General features: G+C 47.6%; 1 protein-coding gene across 1 annotated transcript in view; it reads left to right on the forward strand.

Annotated features, from left to right (window-relative positions):
- Positions 1 to 1693: 1693 nt before the first annotated feature.
- The window catches only part of ETFB (electron transfer flavoprotein subunit beta), a 107120-nt gene continuing 88490 nt past the window's right edge, over positions 1694 to 20323 (forward strand). The window contains exon 1 of the mRNA XM_068243135.1: positions 1694 to 1801. Within this exon, the coding sequence (XP_068099236.1) occupies positions 1748 to 1801 (54 nt within the window). The 5' untranslated portion in view covers positions 1694 to 1747. The remainder of the gene's footprint in view (positions 1802 to 20323) is intronic.

Consider the following 20323-nt stretch of genomic DNA (forward strand, 5'->3'; position numbering starts at 1 on the left):
CTTTTCAGAAATCCGGGCCTGTGTGTGCAGGATCTGCAGCTGTGGAGGTTTGGACCACGCTCGCAAAATAATAATGTCATGTCACTTCCTGGCTGCCGTCGTTACTATGCAACATTGGCTGCCACTTTACAGCGGGTTACTGCATGGCAATGCAGCAAGGCGAAGCGGGACTTTCTGGAGGAGGGGGCTGGGAGCCAGAGCGGTACTAGCGGCTGCGCAGAAAACCGCAGTTTGGACGATCTCAAGATCATCTTGCCCCTAATCGCAATTTCAGTTTAAAAAACAAAAATTGTTCAGCCCTAATGCACAGTATGGGAAAATTGCTACTGCACATGCACAGAACTTTCCCGATGATGGAAGTGTGATCAGGGTGTACGCGATTCGGGGCATGAACAGTAACCACCGGCTGGTCGCACCCAGCCAACTTTGAGGTGGTTGTGGAGGGTCGCTGGAAGGATGGCATAGGCACAGGATGTTTGCTGGGGGCTGCAAGAAGGCCCAGTTAAGTTAAAGGTTTTTTTTGTAGGCTTAAAGGAGTATTGTAGGGGGTAAGGGGAAAAAGAGTTGAACTTACCCGGGGCTTCTAATGGTCCCCCGCAGACGTCCTATGCCCACGCAGCTGCTCACCGATGCTCCGGCCCCTGCTTGCTGTTCACTTCCAGAATTTGCAACCTTAAAGCCGGAAAACCACTGCGCCTGTGTGACCGCGTCCTCGCTCCCACTGACATCACTGGGGGTGTGCGGTGCAGGCCCAGTACAATCTGCGCCTACGCAGTACCCTCCTGGTGAGCGAGGATGCAGCTGTGCAGGCACAGTGGTTTTTCGACTTTAAAGTCGCAAATTCCGGAAGTGAACCGGAGGCGAGTAACAGAGCATTGGTGAGTGGCTGCGCGGGCACAGGACATCTGCGGGAGACCATTAAAAGCCCCAGGTAAGTTCAACTCTTTTCCCCCCTACCCCCCATACAGTATTCCTTTAAGTATTCCTAAAGTGGACCTGAACTCTTGCACAGGACAGAAGGAAAACAGAGAAATGCGCCTTGTATGTATTTCGAGAGTTTAATGTGTCTAATTCCCCCTCATTTGTGTCTAATCACAAGTTGTAATTTGATCTCCCCGTGTCAACTGACTGCCACCGCAGATAAGCACATTTGAAAGCACAGGATGTTAAACCGGGAGTGTCAACATAAAAATCAAATTTTAACAGCAGCTGGTGTGAGTGTATTGCATGAAAGCAGGAAGTAGACACACTGCAGATTTATTCCAGAATTTGTACCAGCTGCAACAAAGAAATGTTTTTCTGTAAAGTTTATTATGCTGCCGCTTATCTTTTAGCGCAAAGAAGACTTCAGAGCTCAGGTCCGCTTTAATCAGTGGTAGTATGTCATAATATAATGTCTGATGCCTCCCTAATGACACTGGCCCACCGCTATCTTATGTACAAGAAGTTGGGTTACGCAACAATCAGCCCATCATGTCCTCAGAAGAAGACCTTCCCAGGTTCCCACACTTTGCCCACTTCCATCATGGCCGTCGAATTCACCGACTCGCTCCGCCCACCACGTGGATACCGGGGAAACGTCCCGAACAATGATTGGCCATCTTGCGAAGGAGCACGTGGCTTGTTATCGAAGCTCTGCGCGCTGATTGGCTGCAGGTCTCGGCGGCTGGTTGGCCGGGAGGGGAGAGCAGAAGCTGATTGGCTGGCGGCTCCAGCAGAGTTGGGCACTGGGCAGGCGGCAGGGAAGATGGCGCTGAGGGCTTTGGTCGGTGTCAAGCGGGTCATAGACTACGCCGTGAAGGTGAGGCGGGCTGGGAGTTGAGCTGTCACCATGGGGAGGGCATGAGAGGGGAGCTGTCACCATGGGGAGGGCATGAGAGGGGAGCTGTCACCATGGGGAGGGCATGAGAGGGGAGCTGTCACCATGGGGAGGGCATGAGAGGGGAGCTGTCACCATGGGGAGGACATGAGAGGGGAGCTGTCACCATGGGGAGGACATGAGAGGGGAGCTGTCACCATGGGGAGGACATGAGAGGGGAGCTGTCACCATGGGGAGGACATGAGAGGGGAGCTGTCACCATGGGGAGGACATGAGAGGGGAGCTGTCACCATGGGGAGGACATGAGAAGGGAGCTGTCACCATTGGGGGGGAGGGGTTAGAGAGAGGACCTGTCACCATGTGGAGGGGAGCTGTCACTATGGGGAGTGCATGGAAGAGGACCTGTCACCATGGGGTGTGCATGTGAGGGGAGCTGTCACCATGGGGAGGGCTTGAGAGGACCTGTTGCCACGGTGAGTGCATGTGAGAGGGAACCCATTGCCACGGTGAGTGCATGTGAGAGGGGACCCATTGCCACGGTGAGTGCATGTGAGAGGGGACCCATTGCCACGGTGAGTGCATGTGAGAGGGGACCCATTGCCACGGTGAGTGCATGTGAGAGGGGACCCATTGCCACGGTGAGTGCATGTGAGAGGGGACCCATTGCCACGGTGAGTGCATGTGAGAGCAGAGCTGTTGCAACGGTGGGTACATGTGAGAGTAGAACTGTTGCCACGGTGGGTACATGTGAGAGTGGAACTGTTGCCACAGTGAGTACATGTGAGTGGAACTGTTGCCATGGTGAGTGCCTGTGAGAGTGGAACCGTTGCCACGGTGAGCGCCTGGGAGAGGGGAGCCGTTGGCACGGTGAGCGCCTGGGAGAGGGGAGCTGTTGGCACGGTGAGCGCCTGGGAGAGGGGAGCCGTTGGCACGGTGAGCGCCTGGGAGAGGGGAGCCGCTGGCACGGTGAGCGCCTGGGAGAGGGGAGCCGCTGGCACGGTGAGCGCCTGGGAGAGGGGAGCCGCTGGCACGGTGAGCGCCTGGGAGAGGGGAGCCGCTGGCACGGTGAGCGCCTGGGAGAGGGGAGCCGCTGGCACGGTGAGCGCCTGGGAGAGGGGAGCCGCTGGCACGGTGAGCGCTTGGGAGAGGGGAGCCGCTGGCACGGTGAGCGCCTGGGAGAGGGGAGCCGCTGGCACGGTGAGCGCCTGGGAGAGGGGAGCCGCTGGCACGGTGAGCGCCTGGGAGAGGGGAGCCGCTGGCACGGTGAGCGCCTGGGAGAGGGGAGCCGCTGGCACGGTGAGCGCCTGGGAGAGGGGAGCCGCTGGCACGGTGAGCGCCTGGGAGAGGGGAGCCGTTGGCACAGTGAGCGCCTGGAAGAGGGGAGCGGTTGCCACTGTGAGCGCCTGGCCTGGGAGAGGGGAGCGATTGCCACAGTGAGAATGGAGCTGTTGCCACGGTGAGTGCATGTGAGAGTGGAGCTGTGTGCGATTTTAAAGAGGCACTATGGCAAAAAAATGTTAACCTTTAAAATATGTGCAAACCTAAACAAATAAGGAGTTTTTTTCCAGAGTAAAATGAGCCATAAATTACTATTCTCCTATGTTGCTGTCACTTACAGTAGGTAGTAGAAATCTGGCAGAAGTGACAGGTTTTGAACTAGTTGATCTCTTCATGGGTGGATTCTCGGGGATTTATTTATTTTTAAAACCACTTAGTGAATGGCAGTTGCTCTGTCCAACCGCCCAAAAACTTTGTAGCGAGCAGGGAAGCTGCCAGCATCATTGTTTAAATACTTTTTAGGGAATAAATATTATAAAAAATAAAAGCCTTGCTGAGAATCCCCTATGAAGAGATCAGAATCAGATTTATTTCGCCAAATACAGCACACGCTATATTCGGAATTTTTTGTGGTACACATGGCATAGACATAGTACAGGAGGAGGACAAGAAGCACAAACACAGACAATTTACAACTGCAGTAATGATATACATGACAAACTGGGTTGTCGGTAAGGGTTCGTTCCTGCCGTGCAGGAACAGTCCAATAATACTAATAATAGTACTAATAATAATAAAGATGATGGTGATGGTGGCCCCAGTACAGTCTCTGGGCAGTGAGAACAAGGGCGTGCAGGGGCGTGAGCTGATGGAGAGACCCCGCTAGGGCATGCCGGTAGGCGGGCCCGGTGGGGGAAGGTTGGAGTTGAGCAGCCGAACCGCTTGGGGGAAGAAGGTGTTCATCCGTCTGGTGGTTTTGCATGGTATGGACCTGTAGCGGCGGCCCAGTGGGAGCAGCTTGAAGTGGCGACTGCCTGGGTGGGAGGGGTCACGGGAGATCACAGTGGCCCTCTTCCTCATCCTAGCGGAGTGGAGGAGGTCAAGAGGTGGAAGAGGGGACCCGATGATTCTCTCTGCATCAGCTATGACTCTCTGCAGTTTGTGTTTGTCGCTGGCTGTTGCGCCCGCATACCAGACAATGACTGAGGAGCAGAGGATGGATTCTATAGTGGCAGTAAAGAAGCTGGTCAGCAGTTCCCTGGGCATGCCGAATCTCTTCAGCTGGCGCAGGAAGAACAATCTCTGCTGTGATTTCTTCTGTATTATGGAGGTGTTCTGCCCCCACTTCAGGTTGTTAGTGAGAGTCGTGCCGAGGAACCGCACCGATGTCACCCTAGAGACTTCGGTACCCCCAATGAGGATAGGTAGGAGGGGGGGAGGGTTCCTCCTGAAGTCTACGACTAGTTCAACAGTCTTTGCGGCATTGAGAACTAGGTTATTTGCTCTGCACCAGTTGCAGATTCGCTCAACTTCGCTGCGGTACTCATGCTCGCCGTTGCTGCTAATTAGGCCAATGATGGTGGTGTCGTCTGCAAATTTGATGACTTTCACAGAGTCAGCGGATGATATGCAATTGTTGGTATAGAGGGAGAACAGTAGTGGTGACAATACACAGCCTTGTGAAGCCCCAGTATTGGTGGTTCTGACGCTGGAGTAGCAGCTGCCGAGCTTCACTTGTTGCGTTCTGTTGGTCAGGAAGTCCTTGATCCATGCTCGGAGCGTGGGATCAACTCCGAGCTGCGCCAGATTGGTGAGCAGGATGTCTGGGCAGATCGTGTTGAACGCCGAGCTAAAATCCAGAAACAAGATCCTAGCATAGGAGACAGGGTTGTCAAGGTGCTCCATGATGTATGCCAGGCTGGCATTAATGGCGTCCTCCACGGATCTGTTTGCCTTATAAGCAAATTGGAGCTGGTCGAGGTGAGCGTCCGTGTGTCTCTTCAGGTGGGCAAGGACCAGCCGCTCAAGGAGCTTCATAATGTTGGAGGTTAGGGCCACTGGTCGGAAGTTGTTGTGCTCAGTGCTGCCGGGTTTTTTGGGGACTGGTACAATTGCGGACCGCTTGAAACAGGAGGGGACTGTACCGTCCGATAGTGACCGCTCGAATAAGGTGGTGAGCACAGGAGCTAACTGATCAGCACAGGTTCTCAGGCAGATAGATGACACTCCATCCGGGCCAGAAGACTTCCTGGGATTCAGCTTACGGAGGTGCCGGAGTACCTCTAATTCATGGACAGTAACAGGAGCCAGGGTGCCAAGTTCATCCGAGGGGGGGGGGGTTCACCTTGGCCGTGGCTGTATGGTCCCCCTGCTGGTTAGGTAGTTGCTCGAACCTGCAGTAGAACTCATTGAGCTCCTCCGCCAGCCGAAGGCCTGTTGCTTCTGTCAGATTTCTACTACCTACTGTAAGTGACAGCAACGTAAGAGAAAAGTCATTTATGGCTCATTTTACTCTGGGGAAAAAAATGTACCTCTTATTCGTCTGTTTGCACATATTTTAAATTGTACAATTTTTCGCCATAGTGCCCCTTTAAGGGAATGCACAATGAATAGTTTCCTAGTAATGGTTCATATGATGTTAGCTTTATTAAACAACAGATTTTCAGCTAAGTTATTGACTCAGCACTTCCCCTGCTGACTTTGATATTCTAGAGTGGGTGGAAATGACCTCTTGTGTTGCACCAACTTGCCTGCATCTTTTTGAAGTGGAGATATTCAAATTGCTGCAAGAGAACTGCTAAAGTGATCTTTAAACAACCCATCCCTAGCTAGTGTGTAAATGACCCACTTACCGGTAGTTTTGGACAAGGAAGATGGCACAGGAGAGTGCTGGTTTGCATTTCTCAAAGCCTAGTGACCTTGAACTGCATTTTTCAGGATGCAGGATGGCTTCAATAACGTGCATCTTCCACATGTGTAATGTAGTTATTTTGATGTCCCCCATCGCTGACAGCTGTCCTACCTCTTATATGATAATTCTGAAAACCCTGAGGATCTTTCAGTCAATATATGCATATGCGACCTCACCCTTGCCCACGTGTTGATTGGCTGGGCATCTGGCAGAGGCAGGAACTGGGGCAATGTCAGGAGACACTAATGCTGCATACACACTTGAGATAAAAGTCTTTGGAAAAGGCAAGATCACAGACCAATTTTACCCCCTTCCATGTAGTATGAGAGCCATACTCTACACAGTCTTATCTATGGAGCTGAACTCCCCATCAGATAAAATCTTTGCAAGATGCTGCACACAAAGATGCCCGTACACACTCAAAAGATCATTATCTGCAAAAGATCTCTTCCTGCAATAGATCCATTCCTGCAAAATGCATTCATAGTCTATGAGATCTGCAGATCCTCATACACACCTTGTTTAACAGACTTCATCTTCATATCTGGCAATCATCTGCAGATCTGAAAATCCATCCTGGTGGATCTGATCTGCAGATGATCTGCAGATGATTGCCTGTTAAACAAGGTGTGTATGGTGATCTGCAGATCTCATAGACTATAAATGCATTTTGCAGGAATGGATCTATTGCAGGAAGAGATCTTTTGCAGATAATGATCTTTTGAATGTGTACGGGCATCTCTGTGTGCCGCATCTTGCAAAGATTTTATCTGATGGGGAGTTCAGCTCCATAGAAAAGACTGTGAAGGTATGGCTCTCATACTACATGGAATGGGGTAAAATTGGTCTGTGATCTTGCCTTTTCCAGAGACTTTTATCTCAAGTGTGTATGCAGCATAAGCTTCATCTGTTAGTCATGGAACAGCTGAAATCACACAGCGTTCGAGCAAAAAAACAGGGCTATTTCCTGTTGTAACGAACCAGAATTCAGCCTATGATTGCCGCTCGCTCCTTAGCCTCCCAGAGGTCAGCCCAGTGACACGGTACGGTACGGTACAGTGCTGCTGTAGATCGCAGCGCTGTACAATGTAAATAGATGGTGAAGCGGTTTCTCCATCTAACAGTCTCCTATCGCTTCATCATTCAAATGGAGATGCGCTCGCATCGGCACGTGCGATCTCCTGCAAAACACGCCCCCTGGACTTCATGCCAATTGGCGAGGAGCGGTCAGCAAATGGTTAAAGGACAACTGAAGCAAGAGGGTTATGGAGGCTGACATATTTATTTCTTTTTAAATTATACCAGTTGCCTGGCAGCCCTGTTGATCCTCTGCCTTTAATACTTTTAGCCAAGGGCCCTGAACAAGCATACAGATCAGGTGTTTCTGACAAGATTAGCCGCATGCTTGTTTCTGGTGTTATTCAGACACTATTGCAGCCTAAAAGATCAACAGGGCTGCCAGGCAACTGGTATTGTTTGAAAGGAAATGCATATGGCAGCCTCCATAAGCCTCTGCTGGATCCAGAGGCTCCTCTCTTCTTAGATAAGTATCCCATTGTTTTTATTATACTCCAGCTCAGGGACACAGCTGTGAGGCTGCTTTAGCTTATAACAGTTCATACAATACTGTAACCTAATAGCAAAAACATGTAATAAAAATTGCACAGTACATTGTGTTCATGGGGACAACTGTGTGTATAAAAGGATTGTGACCCAATGCGTTCCTAAGAAAGGGGCTTTCTGTAATCAGATTTTGTTTAACAGCTAAAAAAAAAAAGTTTGTTTTTGTCTCAGGTGAATAATAATGTTTTAATTTTTTACAGCCCAATCTTGAATTATTGACTTTTAGTCCCATGCACTTACAAGTATTTATTTGCCAATTTAGAGTTTTATGACATGAAATTAGATACAGTAAGGCCCAGTGTACACCAAAAAGTGCTAGCGTAATCGCAAACAGTGAGCTCTTTTTGAAGTGATTTTTTTTTTTCCTAGCAATGTGCCTAGCGATTTTCTAATCATGCCTAGCGATTTTTGGAGCATTTTGGTGTAGTGGTCTTTATTTTTTTGTTAGGGCCCGTTCAGACTACAAAGTGCGGACCGCAACGCATGCGGACCGCAACGCGTACGAACGCACGCCATCCGCGTTCGTATGCGTTGCGTGGCTGATCCCATCACTGAAAAGTGAATGGGACAGCCGCGCGTTTTTGTAAAATCTGCGTGCAGCATGCGTTCCCGGACCGCACAGGTCCGGAACGCATGCTGTGTGAACATCAGACATTGCACTCTATGCAATGTCTGATGTCCTGCGTGTCGGCCCCCCCGCACGCGTTTCCAAAACGCGGCTGGAAACGCGTGCAGTGTGAACGGGCCCTTACAGTAGAGCTGTAACTGAACAGCTTCTGTAACAAAAAAATGCTTGATCTAGTGTGTTTCAGAGCGATTTTCTACTTTCCTATACTTAAAGAGAGTCTGAAGCGAGAATAAATCTGGCTTCAGACCTCATAGATAGCAGGGGCATGTGTGCCCCTGCTAAAACGCCGCTATCCCGCGGCTTAACGGGGGTCCCTGATCCCCCAAATCTCCTCCGTACAGCCGGGAAGCGCTTCCTGGTTGGGGCAGGGCTATCCGCCGCAGCCCTGCCCCACGCGCGTGTGTCAGCGCGTATCTCCGCCTCTCCCCCGCCCCTCTCAGTCTTCCTTCACTGAGAGGGGCGGGGGAGAGGCGGCGATGCGCCGCTGATAGACGCGACTGGAGGCAGGGCTGCAGCCGTTAGCCCTGCCTCCAGGAGCGACCAAGTCTGCGACCAAGTGTTGCAGTGGGGGGTTCTGGGGTGAAGGGACCCCCGTTTAGCCGCGGGATAGCGCCGGTTTAGCAGGGGCACACATGCCCCTGCTAACTATGAGCTCTGAAGCGAGATTTATTCTCGCTTCAGAGTCTCTTTAACATTGAGGCTGAATCTCCTCAGAAATCAGCAAAAATGCTGCAGGAGCACCCTTGAGCACCAGAGCCATTTTCACCTTTCAGCGCTCCTTCCATTCATTCGTCTAGAACTTTATTATTACTTATCGCAATGAAATGAACTATATCTTGTTTTTTTTCGCCACCAATTAGGCTTTCTTTAGGTGGGACATTATGCCAAGAATTATTTTATTCTAAATGTGTTTTAATGGGAAAAAGGGAAAAAATGTGGGGAAAAAAATAATTATTTTTCAGTTTTCGGCCATTATAGTTTTTAAATAATGCATGCTACTGTAATTAAAATCCATGAAATGTATTTGCCCATTTGTCCCGGTTATTACACCGTTTAAATTATGTCCCTATCACAATGTTTGGCGCCAATATTTTATTTGGAAATAAAGGTGCATTTGTTTCAGTTTTGCATCCATCCCTAATTACAAGCCCATAGTAACAGTGTTGTACCCTCTTGACATAAATATTTAAAAAGTTCAGTCCCTAAGGTAACTATTTATGTATTTTTTTTATTACAAAAAAAAATAAAATTGGGGAGTGTGGGAGGTAATGAGTTAAATTTTTAGTATAAAACTATTGTATTTGTATATGAAAAATGCTATAGGGTGTAGTTTTACTATTTGGCCACAAGATGGAAACAGTAACTTTTTGTTTGCGACCTGCAAGCGAACAGGAAGTACGCTTGCAGGAAGTGTTATGAGGCTGGAAAACTGTTTTTTTTTTTCACAATGATCGCTGCTTCTCATAGAAGCAGCCGATCATTGCGGGGGCTTAGATCAACGAACGGGAACGTTTTTCCCGTTCATTGATCTCCGAGCGGGCGGCGGTGTGCACGAGAGCGGGAGCGCGCGCACGAGCGAGCCAGAGCGCGGGAGGTGCAGATATCTCCGTCCCTGGGGGTGAAAGGATGGAAAAAGGGACAGAGATATCCGCACCGCTGGGGGTAAAGTGGTTAAAAGCGCTCAGAAGCGCTCTTGGTATGCAACAGCCCTCAGTTGGGGGAAAGGCCTCGATTCACAAAGCAGTGCTAACCTACTTAGCACTCCTAAAGACTTTGGGCGTATTAAACAGTGTGCTAAGTAGGTTAGCACTGTTTTTTAAAATCATATCGCGCGCAAAGTCCAGCGCGCAAAATTTTGCGCACACAAAACGTTGCATCGAAGTGCGACAAACGGCGCACCCGATGTGCTTATAAGGTCGCATGGGGTGCGACCTTAAGGTCGCACCATGCAACGTTAAGGTCGCACCCCATGCGACCTTATAGGCGCATCGGGTGTGCCATTTTCTTTCGTTGCACTGCGATGCGATGTTTCCCGCACACCACACTCTGCGCATGGGACTTTGCGTGCGAGTGCTATTTATCTAACTTTAGGCATGATACAGGGCTTTTCACAAGCGTACTAACACTTAGCACTGCTTTGTGAATCAAGCCCAAAGTGTCAGTGTTACAACTCCTGCTTCTTAACTCCTAAAAGTGGGGAAAAAGGAACACTTCATGTGCTTGAGGATGGCAATTTCTGATATAGTAAACTTCTGATATGTTAAATTACTTTGCTCTGTCCCTTAGCCTTTTATTATATGCAAAATATTGTAACCCACAAGAATCGAGAATCGATCCCTCATGCAGCAGATCGGGGGCTGCAGACTAGCGACATGTTCTGTTACTATGGAGGCGGGCTGATGAAGCATCAAAGAGAGGGAGGGGTAACCAGGACAACAATCGCCTCGGGCAGTCTGGTTGTCTTGCAGACGCCTCCAGGAGGACGGGGTCTCACCGTACACACACACGCCAGATTCTCGGCTATGTTCAATGCTTTAAGGTGGCCGTACACTTATAGATTTGCAGCAGATTCGACCATCAGATAGATTTCTGTCAGATGCCTGTCAAGTCGAATGTGCAACTCTATGGGCCATCGATCTGCTGCCATCCAGTCAGAGCAACTCGATCGATTGATGGCTGAAACCGCCCAGTGTCCCCTTAACCCTCATTCTAGTTGAACTGTTTTAAGCCCCATCTACACGGAGGGACATTGTAGCAATCCGGCGGCTCGATTAGCCGCCGGATCGCCTCTTCCGCGTGCCCGACGCGTCCCCGCTCGCCGCCGCATTCGATTCCCCGCTCGTGCACGCTCGTCCCCGCCGGCGCCGCTTATCTCCCGCACGATTCCCTGCCATTGTCCCCTCGCGGGGATCGAGCAGGGAATCGGCGGTACGGAGATCCGTCCTGTCGGATCTTATCAGGAGCATCGCGGCCGCATCTACGCGTGTAGATGCGGCTTTAGATTGCTTATATGTTTGTTGCTGCCAGAGATGTTATCACCGCGGCTCCCTATGTCTGAGTAAACATCATTAGCTCCCCTCTGACAATTCTGGTATATCTAGATTTAGTAGGAGTGCTCCATAATTGCTTATGAATGATGATGATTATTATTATTATTATTATTGTTACAGTAGACTCTGTTATGCAGATCACGATTAGTCTGAGCTTCACAGCAACCAGAAAATACAAAGATCCCGGCCTTGCTGGATTCACAAAGCTATTTTCCAGGACGTCTCAGGACAGCAACCCTGAGACTTGTCTCCCTCCATTTCCAACTGGACAGGATACTAGTTAAAAGAATTAACATAATTGATTAGGCAGGCACCCTACATAAGGCAGCATTCCCTTACCCTCATCAGTTGTTTTCCTGTCCAGCAGGATGCTGGTTGTGTGGGGAGAGCTGGCCAACCATGATAGATTTCAGGAGCCGCGGCATACAAGTGTCCCCTATGTCAGCGCTGGTCAGGCGAGCCAGCGCGGGTGCTTGATGTCTGCATCGGCTTCTCCCCCAGTCTGTGTTACACGCCGGAGCGGCTTCCGCTGGAGGACGCGCGCAGGGGGACATCTGACTTCCGCATTACGTGACCAAGGAGGAAGTAGAATGCTTTCCATGGCTCTGCGTGCATCCCAGCGGACATCTCGCCGCATTTAGCCGCTGATTGAGCTAGTCTGCTCAGTAATGCGGTGGATTTCTAAGGTAAAGCAAACCTTTTCATTATGTTTAAGCGGAAACCTTCAGGTGACCTATTCAAGGGTTGTGCATCCTGGTCACTCTTGTGTATAATGACCATGGAAGCGTCCGCAGGCTCTTGCTCCCATAGTTCTGAGGAGTCAAGCTCCACTCCCTCTCTGGTATGTGTCTTCTGTTATAAGGCCTTTATACCAGCTATTATTTGAGGGTTATCAAGCACCCTCCCCTGGTTCCTCAGTTTTAACTTGGTTTCCATCCTGGAAACACCCAAGAGGAATAGATGCTGAGTTTATTTGGCCGGATGGATGTCCTCCTGGCAGCACTGCTCATGCATGAAATCCCTGACCATGGTCGGGAGACTGGTGCTGGTGGGGGAGTCCAATATAGGAGAACTAGACAGCATAAGAAATGGTACTGTTCCTGACGTTCTCCCCTATGCTGGAAAGATGGGATCACAGACAAGAGCTTCCAAGCTTGTTCCAGCAGCAGGGATATTCACTCATATAGTTCACATTAGAGTGTGATTTCTCCCTGTGTGTTTTACCCTCTCTCTTGTTTCCTCTATAATCTAGTGAGCTAATGGAAACTTGCAGGGCAGTGATAGTTGCCAGGAGTCATTTGCTTCCCATTTGATTGGTCAGGCCTGCAGTAAACCTATGCTAGCTGTAGAGACCGACAATCGTTGAAGGGATGTACACTCACATGGTTGATTTTAGAGTGATGTTTCCTTGGTATAAGTTTATACTTTCTCTTGTCGTCTGTGTCCATGCAATCTAGCAGTGGGTGCAAAGCAGGAGGTTAGGGTGAATTGTTGCCATTGCAGCAATAGGCTTCCCCAGGGTTATAATAAGATGATTTGTCAACCCTGAACTGCAGCGATGGGGATTGACAATCTATGGAAATTTTCAGGAAGTGAATCTCTGGGTAGTTTCAAGGAGTTCCTTGTTTCAAACTTGTTCAGATCTATTGTGCATTTGTTTCAGATCTGCATTGCATTTGTTTCAGATCTGCATTGCATTTGTTTCAGATCTGCATTGCATTTGTTTCAGAGCTGCATTGCATTTGTTTCAGATCTGCATTGCATTTGTTTCCGATCTGCATTGCATTTGTTTCAGATCTGCATAGCATTTGTTTCAGATCTGCATTACTTTGGTTCAGATCTGCATTACTTTTGTTTCAGATCTGCATTGCATTTGTTTCAGATCTGCATTGCATTTGTTTCAGATCTGCATTGCATTTGTTTCCGATCTGCATTGCATTTGTTTCAGATCTGCATAGCATTTGTTTCAGATCTGCATTACTTTGGTTCAGATCTGCATTACTTTGGTTCAGATCTGCATTACTTTGGTTCAGATCTGCATTACTTTGGTTCAGATCTGCATTACTTTGGTTCAGATCTGCATTACTTTGGTTCAGATCTGTATTGCATTTGTTTCAGATCAGCATTGCATTTGTTTCAGATCTGCATTGCATTTGTTTCAGATCTGCATTGCATTTGTTTCAGATCTGCATTACTTTTGTTTCAGATCTGCGTTGCATTTGTTCTGATTTGTATTGCTTTTGTTTCAGAGCTGCATTGCATTTGTTCTGATCTGCATAGCATTGGTTTCAGATCTGCATTACTTTTGTTTCAGATCTGCATAGCATTTGTTTCAGATCTGCATAGCATTTGTTTCAGATCTGTATTGCATTTGTTTCAGTTCTGTATTGCATTTGTTTCAGTTCTGTATTGCATTTGTTTCAGTTCTGCATTGCATTGGTTTCTGATCTGCATTGCATTGGTTTCTGATCTGCATTGCATTGGTTTCTGATCTGCATTGCATTGGTTTCTGATCTGCATTGCATTGGTTTCTGATCTGCATTGCATTGGTTTCTGATCTGCATTGCATTGGTTTCTGATCTGCATTGCATTGGTTTCTGATCTGCATTGCATTTGTTTTGAATTTTGTTTGATTTGTCAAGCCTGCACTTAAACCTTTACTGGCTGTAGAGATTGACAATTTTTCAGTGAGGTACACTCTTAGTATTTAGAGTGTAATTCCCCCTGTATGTTTTATCCCCTCTCTATATTCTGGCAAAGGTGAATGTAAAGCAGAGGGTTTCAAGATTCTGGAATCTTAAGCAATGTGGACAGTAGATTTTTCCAGTATTATAAGTAATTGTTGAATCTGCACAAAGGGCAGTGCTCAGTCGTGTGTCAGATTTATTCAGCAGGGAAATTCACTGCCCATATAAATATATGGGTCTGTGCACAGTGCGGGGTTGTACCTGATCGCATTATTCTAAAAAGCGGCATGGAGATTTTGTAAAAAGGCCATGTCTGGTCTCCAGTGCAGTTCACAATCATAATGTTGCGTTACTATGCATGCATCATAAGCTTATCCACTGTGACCCTAGCCTAGAGCTATCATAGCGGTGGGTGTTGTCTTCCACTTAAAGAGGAACTCCCAGTGAAAATTCTTCATTTTTACAATAATTATGTATAAATGTAGTCAGCGTTTGCCCATTTTAAAAGCTTCCCTCTCTTTTATTTACATTCTGACATTTATCAGATGGTGACGTTTTTACTGTTGGCAGGTGATGTAGCTGGAAGTACATGCTGCTTGTTCTGGCAGTTGGAAACAGCTGTAAACAGTTATTTCCCACAATGCAACGAGGTTCACAGACCGGAAACTGCCAGGAAAATAGTCCTCACAGTCTCCTGTGGGAGGGGCTTCACCACAATATTAGACATACAGAGCCCCCTGATGAGGATCCATTTGTGAAAAGGAATAGATTTCTCATGTAAAAGTGGGTATCAGCTACTGATTGGGATGAAGTTCAATTCTTGGTCACGGTTTCTTTTTAAAGGAGAAACTGTTAGGAAGCTGTTAAAACAGATTCCAAGAATGGCAAGTTGGATAAGACTAAACTGTCAAACCTGATAAGCATGCAGTGTCTTCTGAAGCGGTGTCTAAATCTAGGAAATGTGCAGTGACCGTATGCCTGATTCTGCAGAACACCTGTGTCAATTATGCACTGAAAAGGTAGTGAAAGATGAATCCCCTACATAGCTTAAAGATTTGATGGGATGGTTGAGATCAGAGATGTCCTTTGCTATTAAAGAAATTGAAGAATCTGCTTTCATACTTTCTAATTCAGATGTTACACCGACATTTACCACCTCTACTTCTGCTGCACCTATTGCTGGTCCTTCTAAATCCTCCTAACAGACCTCCTCAAGAGGTAGAGAGTCGAGGTTGATTCAGATAAATTTGATGTCTAAAGGGAGAGTGGATATCTATTATTGGAAGAGTTACCACAGGGCGAAGTAGACGCATCTGAGGGTAAAGGCGTTAAGTCTCAGAAATTCGTTTTTCCACAGAATTTATGAATGAGTTATTTGAAGCTATGCATAGGGCTATGGGCATTACCAAGGAACAAGAAGACCTATTACTATTGATCAAATGTACAAACGTTTATCTGACCTAAGATTGTATCTAAATTCCATAGATCTCAAGAGATCTTTTTACCATCTTTTTGCAGTAATTCACCAAATCGAAAGGAAGAAAGGTTGCACTGTCTAGGTGTTAAGAAGGTGTCTAATTGAATAAATATCTTCAGAGATCCAAGAATTGGAGGAAGTCCAATGCTTTGTTGGTTCTCTTTGCCGGAAAGCAGCCATCTAAAGAAACCTATTGCAAGATGGATCAGACAAGCTATTGCTTTATCTTACTTGCACCAGGGCAAGCAGTTATCAGGACTAGCGAAAGGTCATTCAACCAGAGCGGTTTCTACTTCCTGGGCAGAGAGAGCAGGGGCTACTATTAATAAATCTGTGAAGCTGCAACCTGGTCAAGCCACAATACCTTTGTTAAGCATTATAGACTTGATTTAACCTCTAACTCTGACTTATGTTTTGGTAGAAGAGTTTTGCAGGCTGTAATCCCTCCCTAATTATGTCTTGTTTATCATCTCAGGGTTGCTGTCCTGATCCTGAGACGTCCTGGAAAGACAAAACTTACTTACGGTAAGGTCTTTTCCAGGAGTCGGAAGGACAGCACCCTTACTACCCACCCTGATGTATTGTTAATAAAAATTATTTGAAGCATCATTCTGTGTGGTCTTTTTTATTACTGATGAGGGTAAGGGAATGCTGCCTTATGTAGGGTGCCTGCCTAATCAATTATGTTAATTCTTTTAACTAGTATCCTGTCCAGTTGGAAATGGAGGGAGACAAGTCTCAGGGTTGCTGTCCTTCCGACTCCTGGAAAAGACCTTACCGTAAGTAAGTTTTGTCTTTCTTATGTTATGCAGTAATAAAGCTGTGTTACATTAAAGAAAAACTAAATTAGAAAAAAAAATTGCCCGTTTACCTGGGGCTTCTTCCAGCCCCCTGAAGTCTTCCTGGTCCCTCGCTGTCATCCCGCGCTCAGCTGTTCCTCCGGGGTCCCCCTCTAATGCTGGATGTGCAGCCCCGTGCTACCCGCCTCCCTTCAACATGTTCCCGGAACCGAGAGTGCTCTGCTCTTGCACAGTAAGCAGAAATTACTAGCGGCCTCCAATGCTGCCGGGTATCTCAGCCAGCGATCAGCCTGGCAAATCGATTCGGCCCACCGAGAGCATTTTTCTCCCCATCCACCCCTCTGTTGTGCCGCTCCACAGGCGGCATAGCCTTATGCGTGTGTACAAGACTTAAAGTGAACCAGAGACGAAGCACCCTCATGTATTTTACCATATAGATCAGTGGGAACATTAGAGAAAACACCTACCCTGCTCTCTGTTTCATTCTGCACTGCACAGCTTGTTTCTTATCAGACCTGATAAAATCCCTGACTGAGCATTCAGTCTGGCTTTGCTATAATGACTCAGCTATAATGATTCCTGAGCAGAGCCAGCAGGGGGCAGGCTTGGGCTTGAAAAGACATGAGAGAACACAGACTGAGCTATAAATATTCCTGAGCAAAACCAGACTGAATGCTCAGTGGGGTATTTATCAGGGCTGATTAGAAGCAAGCTGTGCAGTGCAGAATGAAACAGAAAGCAAGGTAGGTGTTTGCTCTAATGTTCCCACTGATATATATGGTAAAATACATAAGGATGCTTCGTCTCTGGTTCTCTTTTAAGGAAATTTGAGATCTAAAGTATGTTTCGATTTATACTTACCTTGGGCTTCCTCCAGCCCCATGAAGACCGTGGACTTCCTCACTATCCTCGCCGGCTGCTCCGTTGTCTAGTTATCACTGCTGGGTACTCTGGCCAGCCACGCTTATGTGCTCATGCATGGCTCAGGAGCCCGCCACGCACCCACAGTACCACTGCACAGGCGCAGAATGTTCCCGGGCGCAACAGGCTGCACAGAAGAAGAAGCACAACTGGCTGTGACTGGCCAGATTACCAGCAGCAATATATACAACAGTATACAGTATGTTGTCTGCTTATGCTTTGATAAAAGGGGACCTGATTGGCCCCGAACCGATCGTCAGCTGAGACTATTTGGTTAGTATTATATGTGTACATTGGAACAATAAAAGCACATTGTTCCTTGAAGACTCTGTGCGGATCCCTCTTTTGACTTTTGGATTATCGCTGCTATGGGTTCCAGCACCAGCACCGCTCTACTATAGGTATGTGATTCTTTCAATTGATTGAGCAATATGGGGTTGGAGGAAGCACCAGGTAAGTATAAATACAGCCACACTGTAGATCTTAGGTGATCTTTAAATATGAAAGGTAGATTGTAAAGCTGCACTGCAGGGGGCGCAATCCACCACACCGGATTGTCCCACTCTCCAAACATTCCCTTACGTTTTCATTCACTTGGAATCCTTCAGGTTTGTTTATACATGATTTACCTGGACCCCTTCTCTAATGAATGCGCTGTGACAGGTTGAATGCCCCCTGGGGGCTCACGCTCCACATGTTGTGAGGGAAAGCTTGCGTCTGATTGGATTCTGTGCGCTGAGTGTTAAAGGGTTATGTGCTGCGATTTGTTTCAATCAGCTGCAGTGCAGGCTGGGCTATTGTGCTCATCGGAGAGCTGCGGTCCTGGTGGATTCATTCAGTAATTAGTGCAATAAAGCAGTCCGCAGGGGGTCACACTGCTCTGCATGGGGTTATTACACTCCAGCAGCAGCGGCACAAGGTCACTGTGTCCTTCCCCTCTCAGGCTCACCTTGTATGAGGCGTCCTGAATCAGTGTTAAGCCTCTTGGATGACATTCAGTGCTTCAGTGGCATCCCAGAGAGCAGCCAGATACTCTCAGTATAATGCTTGCAGCCTCTTCTGGCTTAGCTGGGCCAATAATGAGGCGGAGGGCCAACAAGGCTCAGGAAGCCTATATACCGGGGATTTACTCACAGACTCCGGTCACTGGGGTCACATCTGCCTGTCATCTATTTACTGCCAACTATCCAGTCAATTTATGGTCCGTTTAAAGTAAACCTGTGACCTTTGTAAATGGGAGAATACTTGCCTCGGGAGAGGGAAGCCCCTGGATCTTAAAGAGAACCAAGCACCACTTTTTTTTCCTTCTGGTTTCTAATAGCTATAGGAGCTGCCATAACCCCCCCCCCCCCCCCTCCTTCTAGCTACCCATTATTTATCCAGGTGTAATAGTCACGTAGCATAGGAGGAGCACCACAAAACTGAGTAGCGATCAGTGTGCCACGGTCTTCGTCCCAGTGTCCCTTGGGACGCACCAACACCAGCTTTTCTCCAAAGAGACCGGCACCACTTGGATAAATTAGTATAAAGCTCTTTTATTGCATATGAAGTGGCAGTACAATGACAGTCGCTGTTTCGGGCCTAGCCCTTTATCAAATTGCAGTAGCCAATTAGTGGCTACTGCAATTTGATAAAGGGCTAGGCCCGAAACAGCGACTGTCATTGTACTGCCACTTCATATGCAATAAAAGAGCTTTATACTAATTTATCCAAGTGGTGCCGGTCTCTTTGGAGAAAAGCCATTATTTATCCAGGGGCATGTGTGAAGATAGCATGTGTCACTTCATTAAAGTGTCCTAAAATTCAATATATATCATACTTTTTTTTTTTTTTTTTTTTCCCCTCACTTCAGTGTCACTTTAAGGGTAAAAACTCAGGAATGCCAAGTGGTTAAGCTTGGCAATTTTAAAGCAATACTGAAGCCAGCTTAAAGGAAGTATCAGCCAAATAATGCTGCCCCATGGTATAGTACTTACAAAACACGGAAAACAAATGTACACTCCCAGCTGGCACATTCCTACCTTTATCTGATCAGCAGACTCCTGTCAGCCAATCAGGTGCAATGGTATATATATACCCTTTGTTTGCCGTGTCAAATGTAGCAGGAATTGCATAAATTGCAAGGTAGGAGTGTGCTAGCTGGGAGTGTGCATTTGTTTTTCGTGTTTTGTAAGTATATCATGGGGCAGCATGATTTGGCTGATGCTTCCTTTAAAGAGTCAGATATTCACCTATGGAAAAGGAAGGCTCTAGATCATAGAGCGTTCCCTGTCCCCCCCCCCCCCCCCCCCCTCGGTATTACTCTTTCCAGCTCTGTCCCCTGTTTAAATGTGCTGTCTCCAGGAGCCCACGGAAGGCTTTGGGAGCACTTGTGTCCCGGAGTGCGTCTGAAGACGAAGCTCTGTACTGACCGTGATGCAGGCAGTGAAGGAAGAACAGGGAGTTTCCTCTCATTTTTTTAGAGAAGGTGGAAGAGTTGGAAAGGGTTCAGACTTTACAAATGTAAATGTATGTTTCCATTAAAGGACACAAGGTCTCATTAACCACCCTGGCGATTTTTTTTTTTTTTGCGGTGTTCGGCCGCTGGTGTTTTTTTTTTTTTTTTTTTATTTTTTTTTAAATCATGTAGCTAGCCTAGCGCTAGCTACATGATTCCCCCTCCTGGCGCCATCCCACCCACCCCTCCGATCGCCGCTGGCGATCATACCCAACAGGAAATCCCGCTCTGAATGGGATTTCCTGTTAGGGCTTCCCTCATTGCCATGGCGAGGATTGGAATGACGTTATCAACGTCATGACGTCGGGTGGAGTCCTGATCCACCCCATAGCGCAGCCTGGCGGTAATTGGCAAGGCTGCGCTGAGGGTCTGGGGGGGCCCTCTTTCGCGGCGCAAAGCGGCAGAGTGGCGGAGATCAAATTAAACATGCAGCTAGCAAAGTACTAAATGCGTGTTTAAAAAAAAAAAAAAAATTTAAAAAAAAAAAAGACCCCCCGGGGGACTGAGCAATCCACCGCGGCGGTAATAGACGAGCTGAGCTCGTCCATACCACTAAGGTGCTTAAAGCTATCTGTGAAACGTTGAAGAGGAGGACTTCCCCTGCCTGTCAGTTTTGGTGGAAAGGGAAGCTC

Source organism: Hyperolius riggenbachi, chromosome 6, assembly GCF_040937935.1.
Source record: "Hyperolius riggenbachi isolate aHypRig1 chromosome 6, aHypRig1.pri, whole genome shotgun sequence".
NCBI lineage: Eukaryota > Metazoa > Chordata > Amphibia > Anura > Hyperoliidae > Hyperolius > Hyperolius riggenbachi.